The sequence below is a fragment of the Glandiceps talaboti genome, chromosome 18 (assembly GCF_964340395.1).
Source record: "Glandiceps talaboti chromosome 18, keGlaTala1.1, whole genome shotgun sequence".
Taxonomy (NCBI): Eukaryota; Metazoa; Hemichordata; class Enteropneusta; family Spengelidae; genus Glandiceps; species Glandiceps talaboti.
This window is the reverse complement of record NC_135566.1, coordinates 6591000-6611431: the sequence shown is the minus strand read 5'-3', so window position 1 is coordinate 6611431 and position 20432 is coordinate 6591000. Positions and strand designations below refer to the sequence as shown.

Genomic DNA, 20432 nt, shown 5'->3' with positions numbered 1-20432 from the left:
AGCGATCTGCCGAAATTAAATGTTTGTTTTGTTGTCATTTAGTTGCATTCACATAAGGTAACATGTTGCTGGCGAATAGATATGATACAGAAGAAGGAGTTAACACAACGGGCCGGGTGAAAGATTACAGTACTGTGTGCACATAGATAGATAGCTAGATAGATAGCTAGATAGCTAGATAGATAGATAGATAGATAGATAGATAGATAGATAGATAGATAGATAGATAGATAGATAGATAGATAGATAGATAGATAGATAGATAGATAGATAGATAGATGGGTGGGTGGGTGGGTGGGTGGGTGGGTGGGTGGATGGATGGATGGATGGATGGATGGATGGATAGATAGATAGATAGATAGATAGATAGATAGATAGATAGATAGATACAGACAGACAGACATATACACGTACGTACGTACGTACACACATACGTATATGTACATGTGTATGTATGTATGTATGTATGTATGTATGTATGTATGTATGTATGTATGTATGTATGTATGTATGTATGTATGTATGTATGTATGTGTGCATGTATATGTATCTGTGTGTAAGGAGGGGAGAGATTACTTGCTAAAACTACTATACTATGGTAGACATTTTAAACATTTTGGAATGAGTCAGGCTGCTCATGCATATTTCGGCCCATCTCGATCCCATATCTGAAACATTCCAAATCGTTGCTCGCCAACAAGCTTAGTTGTACGGAGGTGTAGAGAATTGTCAAGTAAATTTTAGTTAATACATACCAAATTATCTCATATATATAGTTACTAATAAACGTTGTAATGATTGGTTCATTCATTCATGCTACACTAGGACTCCTACGTATAAACAAACACAGATTCACAGTAACCCTTGATCAAGTTACATGTGTTGACATTTAACATCGACTTCGTAAGCAGGAGGGTTAGGTGCCGGTTTATGAGCATGATGGGGTCGAGTTGCAAGCAAGTGACGTGCGAATTGTGGTCGTTTTATACCATTATTGTGGTCATTTTAACACCGTTACTATGCCTTCCAATGATTATTGTTATTCCAACACAGGTAAGAATGTCAAAACGATTACTTCACTTTTTTATATATACACTTTATTTTGTTTCTGTATGTTTTCTGTCAAACCAACCAATTACTATCGCCAGAAATTACACATGTTGAAGTTTCCGAAAATGTGATAAATTCGAATCTGAGAAATTGTACATAATATTTGCTTACTACGCACACTATTGTAGTAGATTTACAAACGAATTCAATATCCCGCGTTCAGATATTATCTTGTCTACGAATGTCTCGGCAACGTGGATAAAAATTTATTATGTTTAGAGCAAGAACAAGGTGTAAAAGAAAGTGACTAAAGTCATTGATTATGTTTTGCATGTCATGTTGCTCGAATAATCGTAAGGTGTGGCATGGGTCAACATTTTTACGACTTTTGTAAATTAATATGAACATGGAAAATTCTAAAACATGGCATGCAACAAAAGTTGACGACTTACATGATTACTGAACATAATCTACAACACGCACTTTTTTTCAAACATGGAATAATTCAAACCAACATTTTTTTTTGTAGAATGCAAAATTCATGATTTCACAAACCACAGTGAACACATCTCAACGAATAAATTAATAATGTTGAATCACGTTGTACATGCCGGTGGAAATTTCCACAGAACATGAAGGGGTCCGAGGACACTGTAATTAGCATATGATGACATATTATATACATTAGCATTACACGTGAAAATACATGATGTCACCGTGCTATCATCCGATGGAAAATGTCTTTTTCAACGGTAAACAGGAAGTGTGCCTAAGACGGCGGACTGACAAGCCATTGAATTTCCTCATAATTTTATCATTTGGTGTAATATATCTACTTGTAAGCACTTGACCTACAGGATCATATTTGCTAAAATTGGTTGTATACATGTAGTAATATAGATAAACAGGTACAGTATATTGTAAGGCCAATAGTTTACCTTTTGGGCAAATAATCATGAAAACCAAAGTTGCTGAAGTTGACTTTAGATCTAGAGGCAGACCCAGGAAAATTGAAAGTAACGCAAACAGTATTTGTTCGTCAGTTTATGAGTAAATATTTATGGTATAAATTTTAAAACCTGTGCAGCTTCAAAGAGGACATATACGAAATCGATGTCTGGTAACTCAATCTCCGTCGTTTAAACGTCAATTGATACATTACCAACCAATCATTTACTACATATTTGTATTTTGCTAAGTTACAGCGTCGTACTTGCCAACCACAAGAATCCTAAAACATTGCCAGGGCGGGGTACAAGGTCAAAGGCATAGGGAAGCACAAATATGTGCATTGATAACAAAAAATCACAGTACATGCACAGACCAAGTACAGATCGTGTTCAGGACTTTAGTGTCTAACTAATATATCTCATGGTGTAGTTGATCAAAAGTCGACACATCTCCACGAGGTTAATGGCAAAATTTCTTTTTATTTCGTTACTTTACAGCACAGACAAGTATATAACACAATCTGTGTTTACAGTTATACCTTCGACGAATCGTTATATCTTGTGAAAGTGATTAAATAATCTCAAACATTTCAGCTGAAAGACAATTTTTCATACTTTTGCTTCAATTTATTTTAGCGGATAAACTACTTTGACTACTACACATTACAAGTGTTACAGTACCACATTGCTACTGACAATATTAATTTATGTGTTGATTTTCGATAACCACACCTAGTTTGATAAATCTATCTTTATCACCTGTAGCTACAATTTTACGTTGATTTAATTTGACGCCAACAATGTTTCGGCTAATTTTATGTTTTGGGGCCAAAATACACACATTCACATTATTTTGACGGAAAAATGAGGAATTTACTGAACTCATCGTTAGTTAGAATAATGAAATTTCATACATTTTGATTTGCAATAACAACTGAGACTGCACGTCCATCTTATGTTACATTCTTGGGGAGTTCCACGTGACGTGTATTTAAGACGTATGGCATGACGTCTTTCTCTTGTATGCGGCCTACATGTACATCTTAGAAACACCTTCCTTTCAATCTTCATCAACTCCAAAGCACTGTAATCCGGCCTTCTACCATTCTCTGTAAACACACTTCTTACTACCAACAAACCAGAGTTACTATAGAGTTTCAATTAGGACGCACGGTGCTCACACAACGTTTTTTGCTACGAATTTGATAAACAAAATGTAGACACTGATAACGCTCAGGCATATTAAATGATACATTTAAACACAAAGCAACATCACTGGCGGAAGATTCAAAGACAGAACTGAGATAAAATGTAATGTTCCAATGCCTGTACTTTGTTTTGTGCGTAACTCTAGAGCAAAAAACTCACTGTATGAGATGTAACATTGTGCAGCCTAATTGAAACTCTATAGTCACTCTGGTTTGGTAGTAAACAACACTAGACTTCTCTGAAAGTTTAGTGTTCACTGGTTATGTAGTTATTTTCCCATTCATATCTAGTATTGCAATGCACTACAACATTAGAAACTTATTAAGATTTAAGTTAAAGTGCCCTCTGTTAATAAAGCAGCCGACTTTTGGTTTTAACCCTTCAAACAGACTAAGTCCGAATACTGTTGAAATTGTGTGAGGTAGATATAAAACACACTTTTCTGTTCTGCACGAGCCTAGAATTGATTTAGAACGGGTGCAAACTATCAGAAATTTCTAAACATGAAATGCGTCATCATTGATTCGAAACTACGATATTCACAATATACATTGGAAACGGTAATTAAACTATCTTTAATTACAGATTCAAAAGTAGTAAACTAATTATATTTTCATTTCAACAGGAATCATATTGCGGATATGTGTTAATTGTAATGACTTTGTATTGGGTGTTTGAAGCAATTCCCATGGCAGCCACCAGTCTTATACCTTTGGTTCTCTTCCCATTCCTCGGTGTAATGACGGCAAGTCAAACAGCTGTCAATTACTTCAAAGACACCAGTGCCTTGCTCATGGGAGGTTTGTTGATGGCTATTGCCATAGAAACATGGAATCTCCACAAGAGAATCGCACTTGCTGTACTGATGGTGTGTGGAACTAAACCAAGATGGTGAGTAAATATATTGCGAACTTACAAACAATCAAAGAACTTAGTGAAAATCCACGTAAATTTTTGACAGAATTATGGAATTATGTTGTGTTTGTTAATAGTTTGGAAACTTCGCAAGTTTGAGTTGTGATTTCATTGAATTTACGTACCTTGAATTAATTTTGTCGACATTTTGTCTCTATCGACAGTATCTTGCTGTGGGTGGAAGGTCTAGATGACACGATCAAGATATCGTATCAGTGTTTTTTTTTTTGCTCAATACGACCATGCGTTTGCTTTGCCAAGTTTCCCACAGCTATTGGAATCACCTGCATACCGAAGCTCGTTCACGTGAATGGAAAAATACAGCAATCACTATTTTATTGCATTATCTCTTTAAAATTGAGCTTTAACAAATCCGTACACAAAGTTGAAATCTACGGATGAAAAAATACCCCCCCATGAAAAAAGGAAGGAGACAAAAACAGAAAACCCAACCAAATTCACTACAACAACCTACCGATTAGCTGATGAATAGGTTTCTAAGCCTTTATATACTTGTCTTTGCACATCAAGGAAACCGAATTACATATCCAACTGATCTTTGAAAAGTAAGACAAAACATTTATTTGTGTTGGGTGTAGTGTACCCAGGTATGGTCGATAGTAAACTTTTTACAGGGCTTACATGACTGTAAGAAATGGACAAGACAATTCTAACTATTAAGGTTAAGAGCACATGCTTAAGACATGCGCATTAGAAGCCATATGGTGCGAAAACTTGGTTGAAAAAGAAAATGCAAAAATAGAAGGAAAAATCTAACGAAGGAGGAAAAAATTTCAAATATAAACTTAAGGTTATAGACCACTTTCAATGTCCCTTGTTGATATTTGTTTGCAGTTAAGAAAGTAATGAATATACACATCCATAACTATATATTGCGTGGTCTCAAATCTTAAAAGAATGTTTGAAAAGAAAATTAATTATAGTTTGTAATATTTTGTACATAATTGTGAGGCAAAAATGCTTATTTCAACTGGCAATGCACAAAATATTTGAAATCTGGGCCAGAAACAGTCTGCTTTTTTGTTGAAACAGCTGCTCCGTGGACGTTTGCAAAACAAATAAACCTCTGTATGTACGTATAACTGAAGAAACGATTTTAACGATTTTAAGTATAGAGTTATCTAAAAATGTCATGCTAAAGTAAGATTTAAGTACGTTGTAATATCCTTTGATATGCCTGTGCTATTAATCGATAAGCTTATCATGATCACTTGATGATACTAGGATATATATAGAAATACATTATATACGGAATGTGTCATGACATCAAAGTCTACTAACTGTACTTATGGCTTCATCGTGCGTTCATTTCATTCCCTTTGAAAAACAAGTTATAAAGAATATATAATTGGAACTCGTTTAATAAGAAAAGTATCACACATGCATCGATACAGGATGCAGAGACTGTTTACGTGTACGGGGAGTTTATGACACGGGTTTTGTGTATGATACGTGTATTTGACTATTTGTGTGTGTGGTGGGGTGAGTATGTGTGTGTGTGTGTGGGGGGGGACTTGGGGTTAATGGGCTAGGTGATACATGATTCCACATTGACCAGATTATATTGGAAGAACATTCACAATTATTTTCCTATATAACAAGTTAGGCGTCGTGTTATCTTGTATAACGTGTGTTAGGATCGGGCACACAGTGACTGCCATTGTTTCAAAACGAGTATTAAACGTGATAAATGGGTTATACGTTGATCCTTGCTTACGTGCGCTATACAACGTAATTATAAGCACGATGTCGAGAAATAATTCATTGAAATGCAGGTTAAAAATTAGAAATTACGACAGTGGAAACCAAACTTTCGGCGACATGTTACTACAAGTTATTTTGATGCAGTATACATATTCACAGAAGGGTGGTATTTCTCATGATTTCCACTGTCAATTTTTGGAGACTTCCAGTGTTTACACTATCTATAGATCTTGATTACAGAGTGTATCCGCACAACAAAGGCACTGCTATCACCGACTTCTGTAATATATCACATCGCGAGATTTAGCACAGATGTAGATGTAGATCGCCGGAAAAACAATAAGGTGTTATTAAATAATCTTTATTTATACTGGATAATTCTTTAAGCATATGAACACTTGTCTCCCAAGAAGTCCGGTGAGGGCCATACCTCATGGGTTCAGTGTTAATTTATTAGTGTGTATCTATCTTTAGTAAGCTGACAGTTAAGTTTCCACTGTAGTAACACCAAAAGGGAATCCAGCTGAATACACCAACACTTTATAAGTTTTACTTAAAAGTTAACATGCTAATGGAAAGTCTACGGTTATCAATCATAATACCACGTTGCCTCTGACAACAGAGCAATGTGACCTGGTTTGAGTGTCAAGTTGAATGCAGGTGTATTTATGTGAAAATAAGAGACGGGAATATAATTGCATAATGAATATCATCAACTCATCACCACAAAAGGAGTCGTGGTATCGGTGTTCATACGCCTTGGTGTATATCCTTTATATTACTTGTAGAATGGCCAACAATGTGAGATAATCGTATATCATACATATCACCTCGTGGGATAAGATAAAAAAAATATCACCAGAGTGGCTAATTAAATTGTCATGTAAATTCTAGATTACCTACATCATGTGAGTCTCATTAAGTTACTAACGACAATGTTCATGTTCAAATTAACGATGGTAAGGTTTTAAATATTATGTCACAAATAAGTATTCCTTCTGAACTATTTTCGAGACCGGCTTTGTTGCCACCCTTGCAAAATATATCTGATTTTGCAGAGTTTGGCAATGAAGGTCATTGAGATAAATAGAAAAAAGACAAGCAATTGAACAAGCAAGCCAATTGAACAAGCAAGCAAGTGAACAACCGAGCAAGCTAGCAAACAAACAAACAAACAAACAAACAAACATTTTCATTACCAACATATCCTCCCGTTATACGTTTTCGCTGAGACAGAAGTTCAAAGTATAACTCGTACCTAAACACTTATGGTTGTCTAGACGTTCACTGAAAACGGTGACGTCAAACCGTTTAAATAGTTAAAAACACTTGTCTTATAGGTTGTTGCTGGGTTTTATGTCTGTCACGTGGTTTTTATCGATGTGGATAAGTAACACAGCCACCACGTCAATGATGTTACCAATCGCACAAGCTGTATTATTACGTTTGTCACAAAAACTTACACCGGAAGATGAGGAATCAATACATGTGAGTATACGGAAATCTTGTCGAATTCTTCCTTTTCCTCAGAGTTAACACGGCATTTGGCGGCCATTTTGGATCAAACACGTTAATTTTATACAACTTTGCCTCCTATTTAAATAATTTGTATGGTTATCCCCAACCTCTTCATTTTAAAACAGAATGGTTGGAGCTTACTTGCATATATATTAAAAGTAACATCAAATGTTTACTATTTTAAATCTGAGGCTTACATCGCGTTAAGTGTCTTCTCTGTAGTCGCACATGTAATAAGAGTTTTTGGAGAAAATGTATAGTACTGATTCAAACAATGCATGCATGCATATATTGGAATTCCTATGAAATAAAATAAAATAAAACAAATTTATTCTATTTTCTTTCAATAGCCACCGAGTCATGATACAGTCAATTCAAACCATGTAGACGTTATAGTTAATGACGCTGACTACGTAAAATGTGAAGTCCAGGCTGTCTCTGAAACACCCGGAAAAGATGATGGTGCATGTGTCCCTAATGGTGTAGTACATGACGTAACTATGATAACAAATAATGAGAAAGCTAACCACAAAGAACATACAAGGTATGGCCACCAGTTTGGGTTTCTTTGTTTGAATTTTTTTTTTTTTTTTTTTTTGGGGGGGGGGGGGCTATCGCGATAAGGAAAGATTTAAATCACCCTGTGCTCCAATCAAGCCAGTACAAATGGAGACCTGGTAGGATAAAGACTGCTGCGAGAATGCATTTAAATTACTAATCTTCACTTACAAGGCGGCAATAATTTGTATTCTCCCCTTGGGGTTTAGAAAAACAGAGATCCATTGTGCGTACGCTGAAGTTTCGTGCCAGGGGAATAGTTGTAAAGTGTTTTGTGTTTTTGACTAGTGTGGGAAAGCCTTGAAACTAAACCTATTACACTAGTTGGTACATCAGCAAATGTTGAAAGCCAAAAGTTCAAAGTTGGTGTTGATGTATAATGAACATCCGGGATATGTTTTGACTTTTAGAGATCTAGACAACCTTATCCAAGAGGACTGTGAGATTGAAGAAACGACAGGAGAAAAGAAGAAGGAGACTAATGATAGTGAAATATCGGAGGAATATCGACCAATGGCGAAGGCGTTTATGCTAAGCATATGTTATTCAGCTAGTATCGGTGGAACAGGTACTTTGATTGGTACAACGCCACAACTGGTCTTACTAGGACAACTAGATGAGTAAGCTATATCTATATTTTCTACTCACCTCGGACTCTAACACAATTTGAAATTTTACTGTAAATTTGTTCAAGACAACAAGATGGCGAATCCTAAAATTTCTTCTTTTTTTTCAAAAAGGACTGCAAGTATGACGAAGAAGTTTTCATATGGCAAAGCTTGTAGAGAATTTAAGATATTTGATTTTCGGGGGAAAATTGCCTCCGGGGCGTTTTCTACCTTAATTGGCCATCATACTACCAGCACCAATATTGTGTGGGTTGCATGAGATTAGCCTAAATAAAATAAACATTTCCAACTTAATTTGCCATAATAAAAGGTTGGTAATCAGAAAAATACGCCTGATATCACATAAAAGTATTGCAATGCATTATTTGTCCAAAACGGTCTAACAGTAGATTATAACATACAGCAAAATAGTTATCTTAGACAAAAATTTTTTTTTCAGAGATGAATTTTTTTTCTGTATCCATATAGTCTTCGAGGATAAAATTTTATTCTTAGAAAGGGATAATTGAAATCGTTTAAAAATCTACAGGCTGATCGATTAAATCACTAAATCAAACAGTCATCGCTCTGGATAATTTTAGTTCCTGGCCAAATTTTCCCATCTCATACTTTTTCCCTCCTCTCCACAGTCGTTATGGAAGTGGTGAACATCCACTAAACTTCTTATCTTGGATGATATTTAGTCTTCCAGCTGCCGTCGTATTCCTTATAATAGCCTGGCTATGGCTACTCTTTCTTTATCTGGATTTGAAGTAAGTTATGATTTCCTGTCACCAACACAATACCTTCGTAATAGATAGATGAGGTGTGGAATAAGGGTGGGGGTGGTGTTGCGGTGACCTTGACAGATAGCGCCCACCGATACTATATACTTAGTGGTCTGAGAAACATGTATGAGGTAGTTTATGTTTGGTAAAGCGGACCCCGTACACTTGTACACTCCGTACTTTGAATGATGAACCTTGCCCACTACAGATTTATGCTTGACTATACAAAGTCATGAGATACACACATGTAACAGAGTTGTTCGAAATATTAGACTCCACACTTTGAGGATAAATCACGTGAAAGATTACTTCAATGATATTGGAACAGTAGCGGGAAATTAAAGCAATGAAACGCATCAAGACGAATAAAATGATAATGAAATATTTTTTACCAAGGCAAATTTTACGAAAATGAACGAGTGATTTAAAACGTGTTACAATCTGAATATTTTATGTTCAGAAAAATACACGTCGGATTGACTTATGAAAATACGTAAATAATTATACCGTATCATATCATATCATATCATATCATATCATATCATATCATATCATATCATATCATATCATATCATATCATATCATATCATATCATATCGTATCGTATCGTATCATATCATATATCATATCATATCATATCATATCATACCCTACCCTACCGTACCGTACCGTACCGTACCGTACCATACCATACCATACCATACCATACCATACCATACCATACCATATCATATCATATCATATCATATACCATACCATACCCTACCGTATCGTACCGTACCGTACCGTACCGTACCGTACCATACCATACCATACCATACCATACCATACCATACCATACCATACCATACCATATCATATCATACACACGTTGGGTAAACTGATTATATTCTCATATCTCCCTCTGTATGTTTGTAATGAAAATTGGTATGTCAATTGTATGTTAATTATACGCAAGTATTATGTAAATGAATGCCAATGGGCTAATAATTGTCTTCTTACTTTCAGTCCGAAGACATGGCGGAAAGATGGCAAGTGCGCATGGTCTTGTAGCTGTACAACCACCGAGGAAGAAAAAATTGTCAAAAACGTCATCAAAAATGAATATAAAAAGCTTGGTCCGTGGACGTAAGCAATGCATCATTATCCATAGTTTGCGTTGTATGTCTGTTGGGTGGCCAAGTCTAAGCTTTACGACGACGACAGCCTGGCCATGGGGAACAATTATATTGGTCGTCGGTATGTTTGATGTGCTTTCATGGCCCATAATGATATCTTATCCCAACCGGAAGACAAAAACAATCAAACAGAGCAAATTTATGAAAAAAAATAACAAAAGATGACCAACCGAGCATTTTCTCCACATACTGATATGCCTGTATTTAGAGTTTTTACATGTTATAGAAAATATTTTTTTAGAAAACCGTCTATTTCACTGTAAACGTATACTATGAGAAACACTGAGGTAAAACTCGAATAAACGTACGTAGGAACATGACAAAATACTAACGTTGTAAAATACATGCCTCTTTACGGCAACGTCGCAAAATATTTGATAATTGGAAGATTAGGGTAGGTTGTTGTGAAAAATGTATCCACTACCAGTCATGTGCGAACAAAGACCATCATCAGACGACATTCATAGTTTTTTGAGTATACGACAATAACAACTATCAAGGGGAAATCTTTCGTGTGCCTATTACATTGATTCCCAAGTCCATTGTCAATACACACCTATATCAATTCACTTTAAATTTCTTAAAGGATATTTATTTATTCAAGTTCATATCTTTCTGATTTCAGATGGGCTGAAATGAGTACTTTGGTTCTTTTTATGACACTCTGTGTTCTGTGGATTTTCCGTGACATTGGTGGATATGGTTGGGCGGCTCTCTTTACAGAAGGGTGGGTTATTTATGTTCCCTCCGTATGTCAAATATGTGAATTCAATCAGCACGTTTGCAAAAAACACAATGTGATAGTAATCCGTAGCTATAGTCTTGTGATAAGTCTGTGCTCCAAAGGTTGCAGAACAAAAACCGAAGGATGGGAGTACATGTACTCGGGACCCACAGCCCGATAAGAGTACGCCCTCTATTTCAGGTGCAAAGCAACCCTCGGTCGCTTGTCGTATGAGAAGTAAGTCGGCTCCGAATGTCTACCACCAAAACTAAGACTTATTTGGAAAAAACGTGATTTTCTGTGATCAAACACTTAAATTGATGTGACTGTACTGTCTATCTTATCCAAACGTTTCAGTCAATATTATTATTGTAATATTGATTTTTACCTTCCAGATATATTTCTGACGCAACTCCAGCAATTTTAATTGGATTGATTTTATTTTTTTATCCCGCCGAATTTCCTAATTTCTATGGATTTCGAGTCAAAGAAGGTAAGACAAACCTCCAAAGTCTGAAAAAAATTTGTACAATACATAAGACTTTCGTTTAGAGGACATGTTTAGTCTATCATGAGTACAGCAGTAAATTAAATGCATTGTAAACGTCATATACATTTCAAAACGTTGAGGGCAACCTAAAGAAGAAGAAACCGTTTTTACTCAATTATGATAACATAAACATTCATGAAGTTAAATATGGCATCGACCAACCTAGTCGCAACAACACATACCACTGGCAGAAGCAATTGCTTTTATTCTTGTTTAACTGTTGTCCATCATAGACGTGCCACTCGTGTTTTCATAGCTAATAGTATTGACAATACTTGAGACAGAAAGATTCGTTGGCGCTCATGTTTTATGTAGTCATCGCAAAATGTTTGTAACGGGCGATTGGGGAAACGCCCTCAACGACGAATCATTACATCTAATAATTACACCCTTGTTCTTGCAGATACTTCTCCAATCGGGCCAAAACCATGTTTGCTGAATTGGCCAGTCGTTCAGAAGAAAATGCCATGGGTTTTATTTCTCCTGTTGGGCGGTGGCTTTGCTCTGGCTGAAGGCTGTGAGGTAGTAACTCTTAACTTATCAATGAATACCTTTTCTCGCACAACAAAGTTTGTGATAAACCGTGAGAATATGCAATCTCTCTTAGAATTGGACACGGGAATAGAGGGCTGTTGATGGGACACTGTTATTCCCGTATTACAAATCAGTTGTAATAAAAAATTAAAAATCACATAATTTGATTGATCTGTTTTTAAATTTGCACTACAGGTGTCTGGTTTATCAGAATGGATCGGTGAACAACTATCAGCACTGGACTATCTAAGCGATGCAGTTATAGTTGTCATCTGCACTACCGTTATCTGTTTCTTTACGGAAGTCACCAGTAACACAGCTGTTTCAACCATATTCTTGCCAATTCTTTTAGCATTGGTGAGTATGGTATAGCATTACCCTGACCACTTTGCATTGTCAATCATTCTTAAAAGTTGTTATAAAGCGTTGTCGTAAACCACAGCCTCTTTTACGGCACCGTCCAAGACGCACCGCCAAGTTCGCAGTGTCGCGGAAGAAATAACAGCTCTGACTTGCAAGAATGTGATAACGGTGCTAGTAACAAACAACCACACACACATGGCACATTTGTAGGAAGTTGTGGGGAGTATATTTAAACGTACAAACTTCATGTTCATTGATTCAATTGAAAGGTATAAAACTGGACGAGGCAAGGCTTAGCAGTGACTTATACTAATGAGATCAATACATCTTTTTATCTCATTTTATCTTAGGCTGACAAGATTTGTATGAACCCTATGTATATTAGCATTCCAAGCACTGTTCTTGTGACATACGCTTTTATGTTGCCAGTAGCAACGGCTCCAAATGCCATGGTTTTCGCAAATGGTCAGCTTACGATACCCGACATGGTGAGTAAAATTGAGCAAATGAATGCAACTTTTCAACAACAACAACAACAACAACAACAACAACAACAACAACAACAGCAAAAACAACAGCAAACAAACAAACAAACAAACAAACAAAACTGTATAAGTATGAAACGCAATGTTCAAATTCTTTGTACAGTCAGGTTACTGAGATTATATTAACATATATTATAGACCTGATAAAAAAACAGAAAAGAGAACAGTAAACATTTCCTTATGGGCACAGTACTGTATCAACTTAGAGCCTGTAAATATATCAATTCGTTGGCACCATTTAGACAAAGACAGCGTGGCATATCTAGGAAAAAAGTAAAGTATTAATCAATGGATTTTTATATTTTTTATCCTGCAAGGTTGTGGCTGGTTTTGGACTGAGTTGTATAGGAATTCTATGGATCAATTTATGGACTAATACATACGGTGCCAGCATATTTGACATGAATACATACCCAGATTGGGCTAAAGCGGACAATACTACGTGTACAGTTAACGAAACGATCAATGCACTGTCACTTATAACTGCAGCATCACTTTAGTATTGACTGAGGAACCTTATACAAGCAACATAATATATATAACTGATATAATAGAAAGGAAACCATGCGTGGTTTGAATACATACATGGTTTGACAAGGGTAGCAGTCTATACCCATTCACCTGTTCCGTTTAAAAGTAAGACCGTATATCAGAGATGTTGTCCGAAACCAGTTTTATGAATTCATGAAATGTTTGTCATGAGCTGACATCAGAATGTAGACAGGTCCGAGTATACATAATTAATACCTAATGCTCGTACTGTCGTCAACCAAAATATCAAACTTCAGTGTTGTATATCTACAAATCATACAACACAGGAGAGAGAGAGCGAGAGAGATAGAGAGATAGAGAGAGACAGAGACAGAGACAGAGACACAGAGAGAGATACAGACAGTGACAGAGAGACAGAGGCAGACAGATAGACACACAGAGAGACAGAGGGCCAGACAGACATAGATTCTGACACAGACAGACAGACAGACAGACAGACAGACAGACAGACAGACAGACAGACAGACAGACAGACAGAAAGAAAGAAAGAAAGAAAGAAAAGCAGACATTGACATTCACACCATACATAGAGAGACATAGACATAGAGAAAGACACACAGCGACAAACATACAGCGGGATGACAGACAGACAGAGACTTGGACAGACGGACAGAAAGAGCAGACAGATATACAGAAAGAAAGACAGGCAGAGGCATACATAGACAGAGTGAGGACACAGCGACAAACAGACAGAGAGGGACTGCCAGAGACGGGGAGAAATACGATATTCGTACATTAATCCAATTTATGCGAGAAAATAGTCGTAAGTGGCTAACTTTTGAGTTCAGAGTACATAGTAATTATTTATTACAGCCTAAAGTATTGAGTTTTTCGCTTTTCTATTTGTCGAACAAACTGCGCCAAGTTTTTTTTGTTTCACTTGTTTAAGTGCATTCGCTGACTTTCTAGTCTAGAACTCTAAACTGGTACAGTATTACGTTTTAAAAACTTCATTACTAATACCAGTATTAGTAATGACGTTTTTAAAACGTAATACTGTACTAGTTTAGAATTCTAGACTACTGGCTTTCGGTCGAATGTTCTACTCACAAAGTTAGAAGTGGAAGATGATAATACAGGTATATACAAGTTACTAACTTTGCCAGTAATCCTTGACCATAGTACCGTTATATGACGTATTCTAAAGAAAAGGAAAACTATACATACGTGTACGTGTACGTGTACGAAATCCTGCCACACGTGACACACTGTTATTTCTATCGTTAGCTCAGCACTATGGAGGTGGTATATACCTCAAGACTGCATATTGACATACGCATTGGCATTCAGAAAATAAGGTTTCTGTTGTCACCGTTCAGAAGATTATAGTCTAGAATACATTTCACTTTCCTTTGTTTCTTTGTTTCCCATATTGTCTAATCTTTAAATGTCCCTACATTGCAATAAATATATGCAAAATTACAATCAAACAATATTGCCAATCGCTAACATATAGTGTACTGTCTAAATTGTTTTTAACAAGTGTGTGTGTGTGTGTGTGTGTGTGTGTGTGTGTGTGTGTGTGTGTGTTTGCGGATGACCTACTTATTTGTGAGATATAAAACCACTTATAGACTAGTATAAAGAAGTTTCATTTCCCTGTGTCAGACATGAGTAATCCATTATCTATTTACGATGGAACCGGAATATTTTTATCTAACATCAATACGAGTACCAATCCCAAGCTAACGATAACGGAGACACTAACACAAACAACAGGATCATGTATTTATATAGCTATTCACATTGACAATAAAACATTGTTGATATTCTTTCACAGTGCAGTATAACCATAGACCATACTGTAACCATAGATCCTACAGTAAGGCCTATGGTATAACAGACAGCTGCTCAAATGATTTTAATGGTTTAAATTGTTTACTTCCATGCGGCCCCTAATAACTTTAAATGTTGAGTAAAGAAGTTGTGTATGTTCGTACCAATATGTTGTGAAACGTTATACAACCCCCCCCCCCCCCCCTTTCTGATGTAATGGGTGGGAAGTAGAACTACAACAACGTTACACAACAACGATCGACTGTCTTGTTTCTAATGATGTAACTGCATCGCTGTCCGGTGATCGAGCTATGTAATCGCGATGCAATAAGCTCACACTGTTGCCACGAAATAGTTCCATATACGTCTCTGATGAATGAATACTACATCGTGAATAGTCTTGCTATATTGCGGACGAATCAATTAAAGCTACCAAGTTAGCATGGGCTTAATTTATCCCATATTTGAACTGTTGAGAGCGACCAGTTTTTACAAACGGATCTACAGCAATTTGGGATTCACAAGTGTAATTGAAGACAACAGAAGAAATTACAGGATGAATCATTACACTGTAAAACTAAGTCAAACTATCGCATATGGTTACCAAATAACCACGAAATCAAACTATCAATCCTGACCTTCCGGATCCGGCATTCAAGCTGCATTAGCTGTAACTGCATATTATTAGTTTTTAGATCAGACTTCCAATATTATAATCAATGAAAATATGGTTCATTTAGGGCGTTGGTTTTTGGGTGCGGACCAAAAATTGGATATATTGCACCATATGTGTACCCACACGTGATTCAGTACTGTGCAGGGTATACAATATTACGATAAAGTCATTATATCTGACAAAAACAGTTTCAAAAAATGCCCCAGTTGTGACTAATGCGGCTTTATTGATTCGTGTTCTTTAAGCTTACATAAGTTTTCTTTGTCACTCGGTATCCTGGCATGCCGGGTAACACTCATGGCCGTATGATACAAGAAGCGAAACTCCGTTTCCTAAGACATATCATTTCGCTATTAAATATCTTTACCATTACTAGTTTCAATCATTTTCTAAATGCCAGAACAGTGAAACAAAGATAACAGTGACTCTGGGTAAACACTCTTGTTTCGACATAAACATTGTAAATTTTGAAAAGATGACAGAAACGTCGACCTCCAAAACTTAATAACTGGTTTATTTGCATACTGTTTATCGCTCAAGATAATCGACAGACTACCAAGAATTGTCAATAAATGCGCATGTAAAACTTAACAATGTTCTCTTACCTAGTGATATTCCGTATATATTGTAGTATCATTGCAAGGAGCTTATGCTATTCTGCTTTGTGTGTATATATATCTGTGTGTCTGTGTCTGTGTCTGTGTCTGTGTCTGACTGTGTCTGTATCTATGTCTGTCTCTGTGTCTGTCTGTCTGTCTGTCTGTCTGTCTGTCTGTCTGTCTGTCTGTGTGTCTGTCTATCTGTCTGTCTGTGTCTGTGTCTGACTGTGTCTGTGTCTGTGTCTGTGTCTATGTCTGTGTCTGTGTCTGTGTCTGTGTCTGTGTCTGTGTCTGTGTCAAACGTCTTTTCAAAGTTGAAATCGCGCTCTCGCTAGTAACTTAGGCAAATGTGTTATTTGCGCTCGTAACTTCCATTTGGAAGTCTTGATTCTCACTCATATTTTCTACATGGCAAACCATCACGATATCTCGTTCGCTGGTGGAAAGTCGTTGTACCATGCTAAGATTTTCCTCGGAGGACATGTATTGATCACGGTCCATTGATTGGTTTATCACGGATGTGTTATGCAACTTCTGGACGAAACTCTCCGAATGTTGATATTAAAATCAACCAATGTTCTCATCACGATTCAGTCCACCTTGTCATGTTATCTATTTTATGACAATTAAAACGCTATAAAAGTTGCTTAAAAAGAGCTATATTCGTATTAATCTGATGCCTGTGAAAAACCAAATCACAGGTAACTAGATGATAAGATAAATTGGAACATAGGAATCAGCTGTTCATCGAATTATTCATTATTAAAGCTTCAAATATCTGAATTATTATGGGCAATATAGCTTATATTATTTATAGAATATCAGCATATTTGCGAGAAACGGTAATTCTTAATGTTGAAAAAGTGTTTTGCTCGTCATGATCAATTTCTGAAAACAGCTTGTATTTTACATGCAACCATGCACGAATGAACGCGGTAAAATATACACAGTGGCCACAGTAGGTAAGTGATAATGAACCAGTTTGTTTTTTCGTAAAACCAAGTTTCAATAGGGTTGGTATCTATATAAGGGTTAGCGTCGAAAAAACTATCGTATGTCCATATACCAAAGTTTGCAATTGAAAGGAACTTCAAGATTTCATTCAAACATCTTGAACTTTTACCCTCCACAGGTCGATATTTCAACGCTGTTAGCAGGAATATAGTCTGGAGGAAGATATGTACGTTGTTCACCGTTGAGAAGACGACGATGGTGGTGGACATACCGCTTGGGTATTGACCATCGATGTAATCTGGTGATGCGATTGCTGCAACGTAGTTAAACACGTGAAAGAGAAAAATCCCAGTAGCTGACAATAATAGTAATGTTTCATTTGGTTCAGTTGAGCAGTTTTGGTATCTGTGTTGCTTGATTAGTTTGAATCCGGGTAAGGTTATGACGAGAAGACAGGAATGAAAACATATCTTGTAGATGAAAAATGCATATAAGTAAGTGTCTCTAACCTCATGACCTGGGTCTTTGAGGAGTGCTGCAAGAACGAGCATACCTAACGTAGTCAAACTACCAAGCACAGACCCAACACCAAGACACGATGTAAACCGTCGATAAAAACTGTTCCGGTTATTTGATGCTAGGTCTTTCCGGTTAGCAAATGCCGGTTCTTCTGCGTTTGCATCACATTCAGCATCGACTGGTTGTAAACTGTTATTAACATCTTCGTTCTCGTTTCTGTCACTTAGTGATACATCCTCAGTTTGTCGTTGCTCACCGTCTCTATTTTCTTGGAATGTTCCATACTCGCGACCGACAAGGTCATGGCCATGGAAAGATTGGTTACCATCATCTATACGGCTGTTTGAGCCATTATTGCTCTCTGGTTCGTTTGTCAACAATTGATGGCGACCGTATTCTACATGTCCCTTACAACATGCAGGACACGTCATGAACAAAAAATGTCTTAGTCTATTTAAAGCTGTAGTCCACATCATTAGGTTTTGACTATTCAAATTACACCTTCTGGTTATTGCTGATTTTCGGATGCTGTATATCATAGCTACTGAAAGCAAGGCGAATTCAAGGTGAAATGGTTCGAGAAAGGGCTCTATTTTCTCGATGAGTTTCACCATTGAGTTTTCATACTTGACACACAGTATTGTTGTTTCACTCGTTCCGTTTGTAAAGGCTGGGCTGGTAGTGGGTACCGATGACATATTCTGAGTACCCGGATGGAAATTGGCATTTGTAGTAAAGAAGGTATCAGTAAAATTCAGTAGCCACTGTAGTATGTTAAATGAAAAAATAACAGTGATGGTGTACTGAAACCAGCAAGAATTCAGGAACCGTGCTGCGATGAATCTCTTCAGAAAAATCATTTGGGTGAGGGTGAATACCACTAAGAGTATTTCATACGTCAGTGCTAGATTGAGATTGTGATTGGCATTGATTCTCTCTGAATCTTGGTGGTCATAGTCATGCCAGTTTGTATGCAAACATTCTACATGGCCAATGATGTAGACAACTGTAATGAAAATTTTACCTGTGCCGAACAACACTACACCAATAAGGTTAAGGTATGTATTATGGCAATGAGATGTTACATCTGTACCTTCGCCATGCTGAGAATCACAACTGTCGTTATCAGTTTTTTGGGGTTGTTCCCGCCATTTTCCCGCCAGGAGCAGATACCAAATCATTATACATATTGTAGTCGTGATACAAACTATTTTATACGTCAGACATGCTTGCATGAGCTCATGTTTGAAATCAGTAGCGGCGTGTTGCATGGGTATCCAATACGAAACTTGTAATCCAAACCCACTGGCTATCAAACCAAGCATCAACAGGGATGCTGATATTCTTCCATCTTCTTCAACAAACTCCAGAGTTTCATTGTCTTCATCCCCAGCTGTCTGTATCGCCTCTCCTGCCGTGAAAGGTGTTCTCAGCCATCGGCACGCTGGTCTGTGAAGCGCCATATTTGAGGAGCAGAAGTGTTATGAAAATTATTATTATTGAAATATAGTAGAGGAACTGTGAGTATGGTTGAACCCACTTACTGTAGTCAGATTGAATGGGAAGTTTCGAAGCGTGTGTTGCCTATGATTGTTGTGTTGTAGTGTAGACGATCGCTAAACATGACTCTTGAAAGGACGGTATATCAAATTCCATACATTTTTAATGTGTTGCTTTTAGTTTCATATCATAGTTGGAAAAAACACCAATAAACAATCTCCGACCTGAGGGCGCCCTTCTATATGTACGTTAAATCAATTTGTCCAGTCGTCGACTAACATATTCATAGCACATGGCTAGAGACATATTTTCATTTCCATACTCCTAACGAGTTTCGCCAGAAAGTGTTATCGACAAAGAATATGAGAATTCATTGGAAAATGGTTGTGATGCTTAAATTCATGTCGATAACTCGAACGATATCCCATAATTGTTTATTTATACTGGAACAAATTAATGCATAATTTCATTAAGAAATGTAAGGACTTGACGTCATTATTCCAAAATGTGGTATCTTTGATTTTTAGGAGAAGTAAACCCGGTATCACTTGTAATCGTGACACGTTTATGAATTAATTGATGAAGCAGAATCATTCAGCACCATGGAATGTATTTACCTCGTCGGCTTACCCTTCTAATTT

The 20432-nt window shown here is 36.8% G+C and overlaps 1 protein-coding gene across 1 annotated transcript; it reads left to right on the top strand.

The window, feature by feature from the left end:
• Positions 1–939: 939 nt before the first annotated feature.
• LOC144449303 (Na(+)/citrate cotransporter-like) lies at positions 940–14663 on the top strand. The gene is made up of 13 exons (XM_078139821.1): positions 940–1053; positions 3835–4100; positions 7190–7337; positions 7718–7911; positions 8336–8545; positions 9184–9306; positions 10330–10449; positions 11125–11226; positions 11619–11716; positions 12177–12295; positions 12503–12664; positions 13021–13158; positions 13533–14663. Exons 1-13 carry the CDS (start codon positions 940–942, stop codon positions 13713–13715), a joined length of 1977 nt encoding a protein of 658 aa, XP_077995947.1. The 3' UTR covers positions 13716–14663.
• Positions 14664–20432: the final 5769 nt, after the last annotated feature.

Bases quoted from the DNA above. Each gene is read 5' to 3' on its own strand.
- LOC144449303 (XM_078139821.1), top strand. From the start codon at position 940: ATGGGGTCGAGTTGCAAGCAAGTGACGTGCGAATTGTGGTCGTTTTAT. The intron at 7,912-8,335 runs GTATGGCCACCA...TTTGACTTTTAG, and splicing joins AACCACAAAGAACATACAAG to AGATCTAGACAACCTTATCC. The intron at 12,296-12,502 runs GTAGTAACTCTT...TTTGCACTACAG, and splicing joins CTCTGGCTGAAGGCTGTGAG to GTGTCTGGTTTATCAGAATG.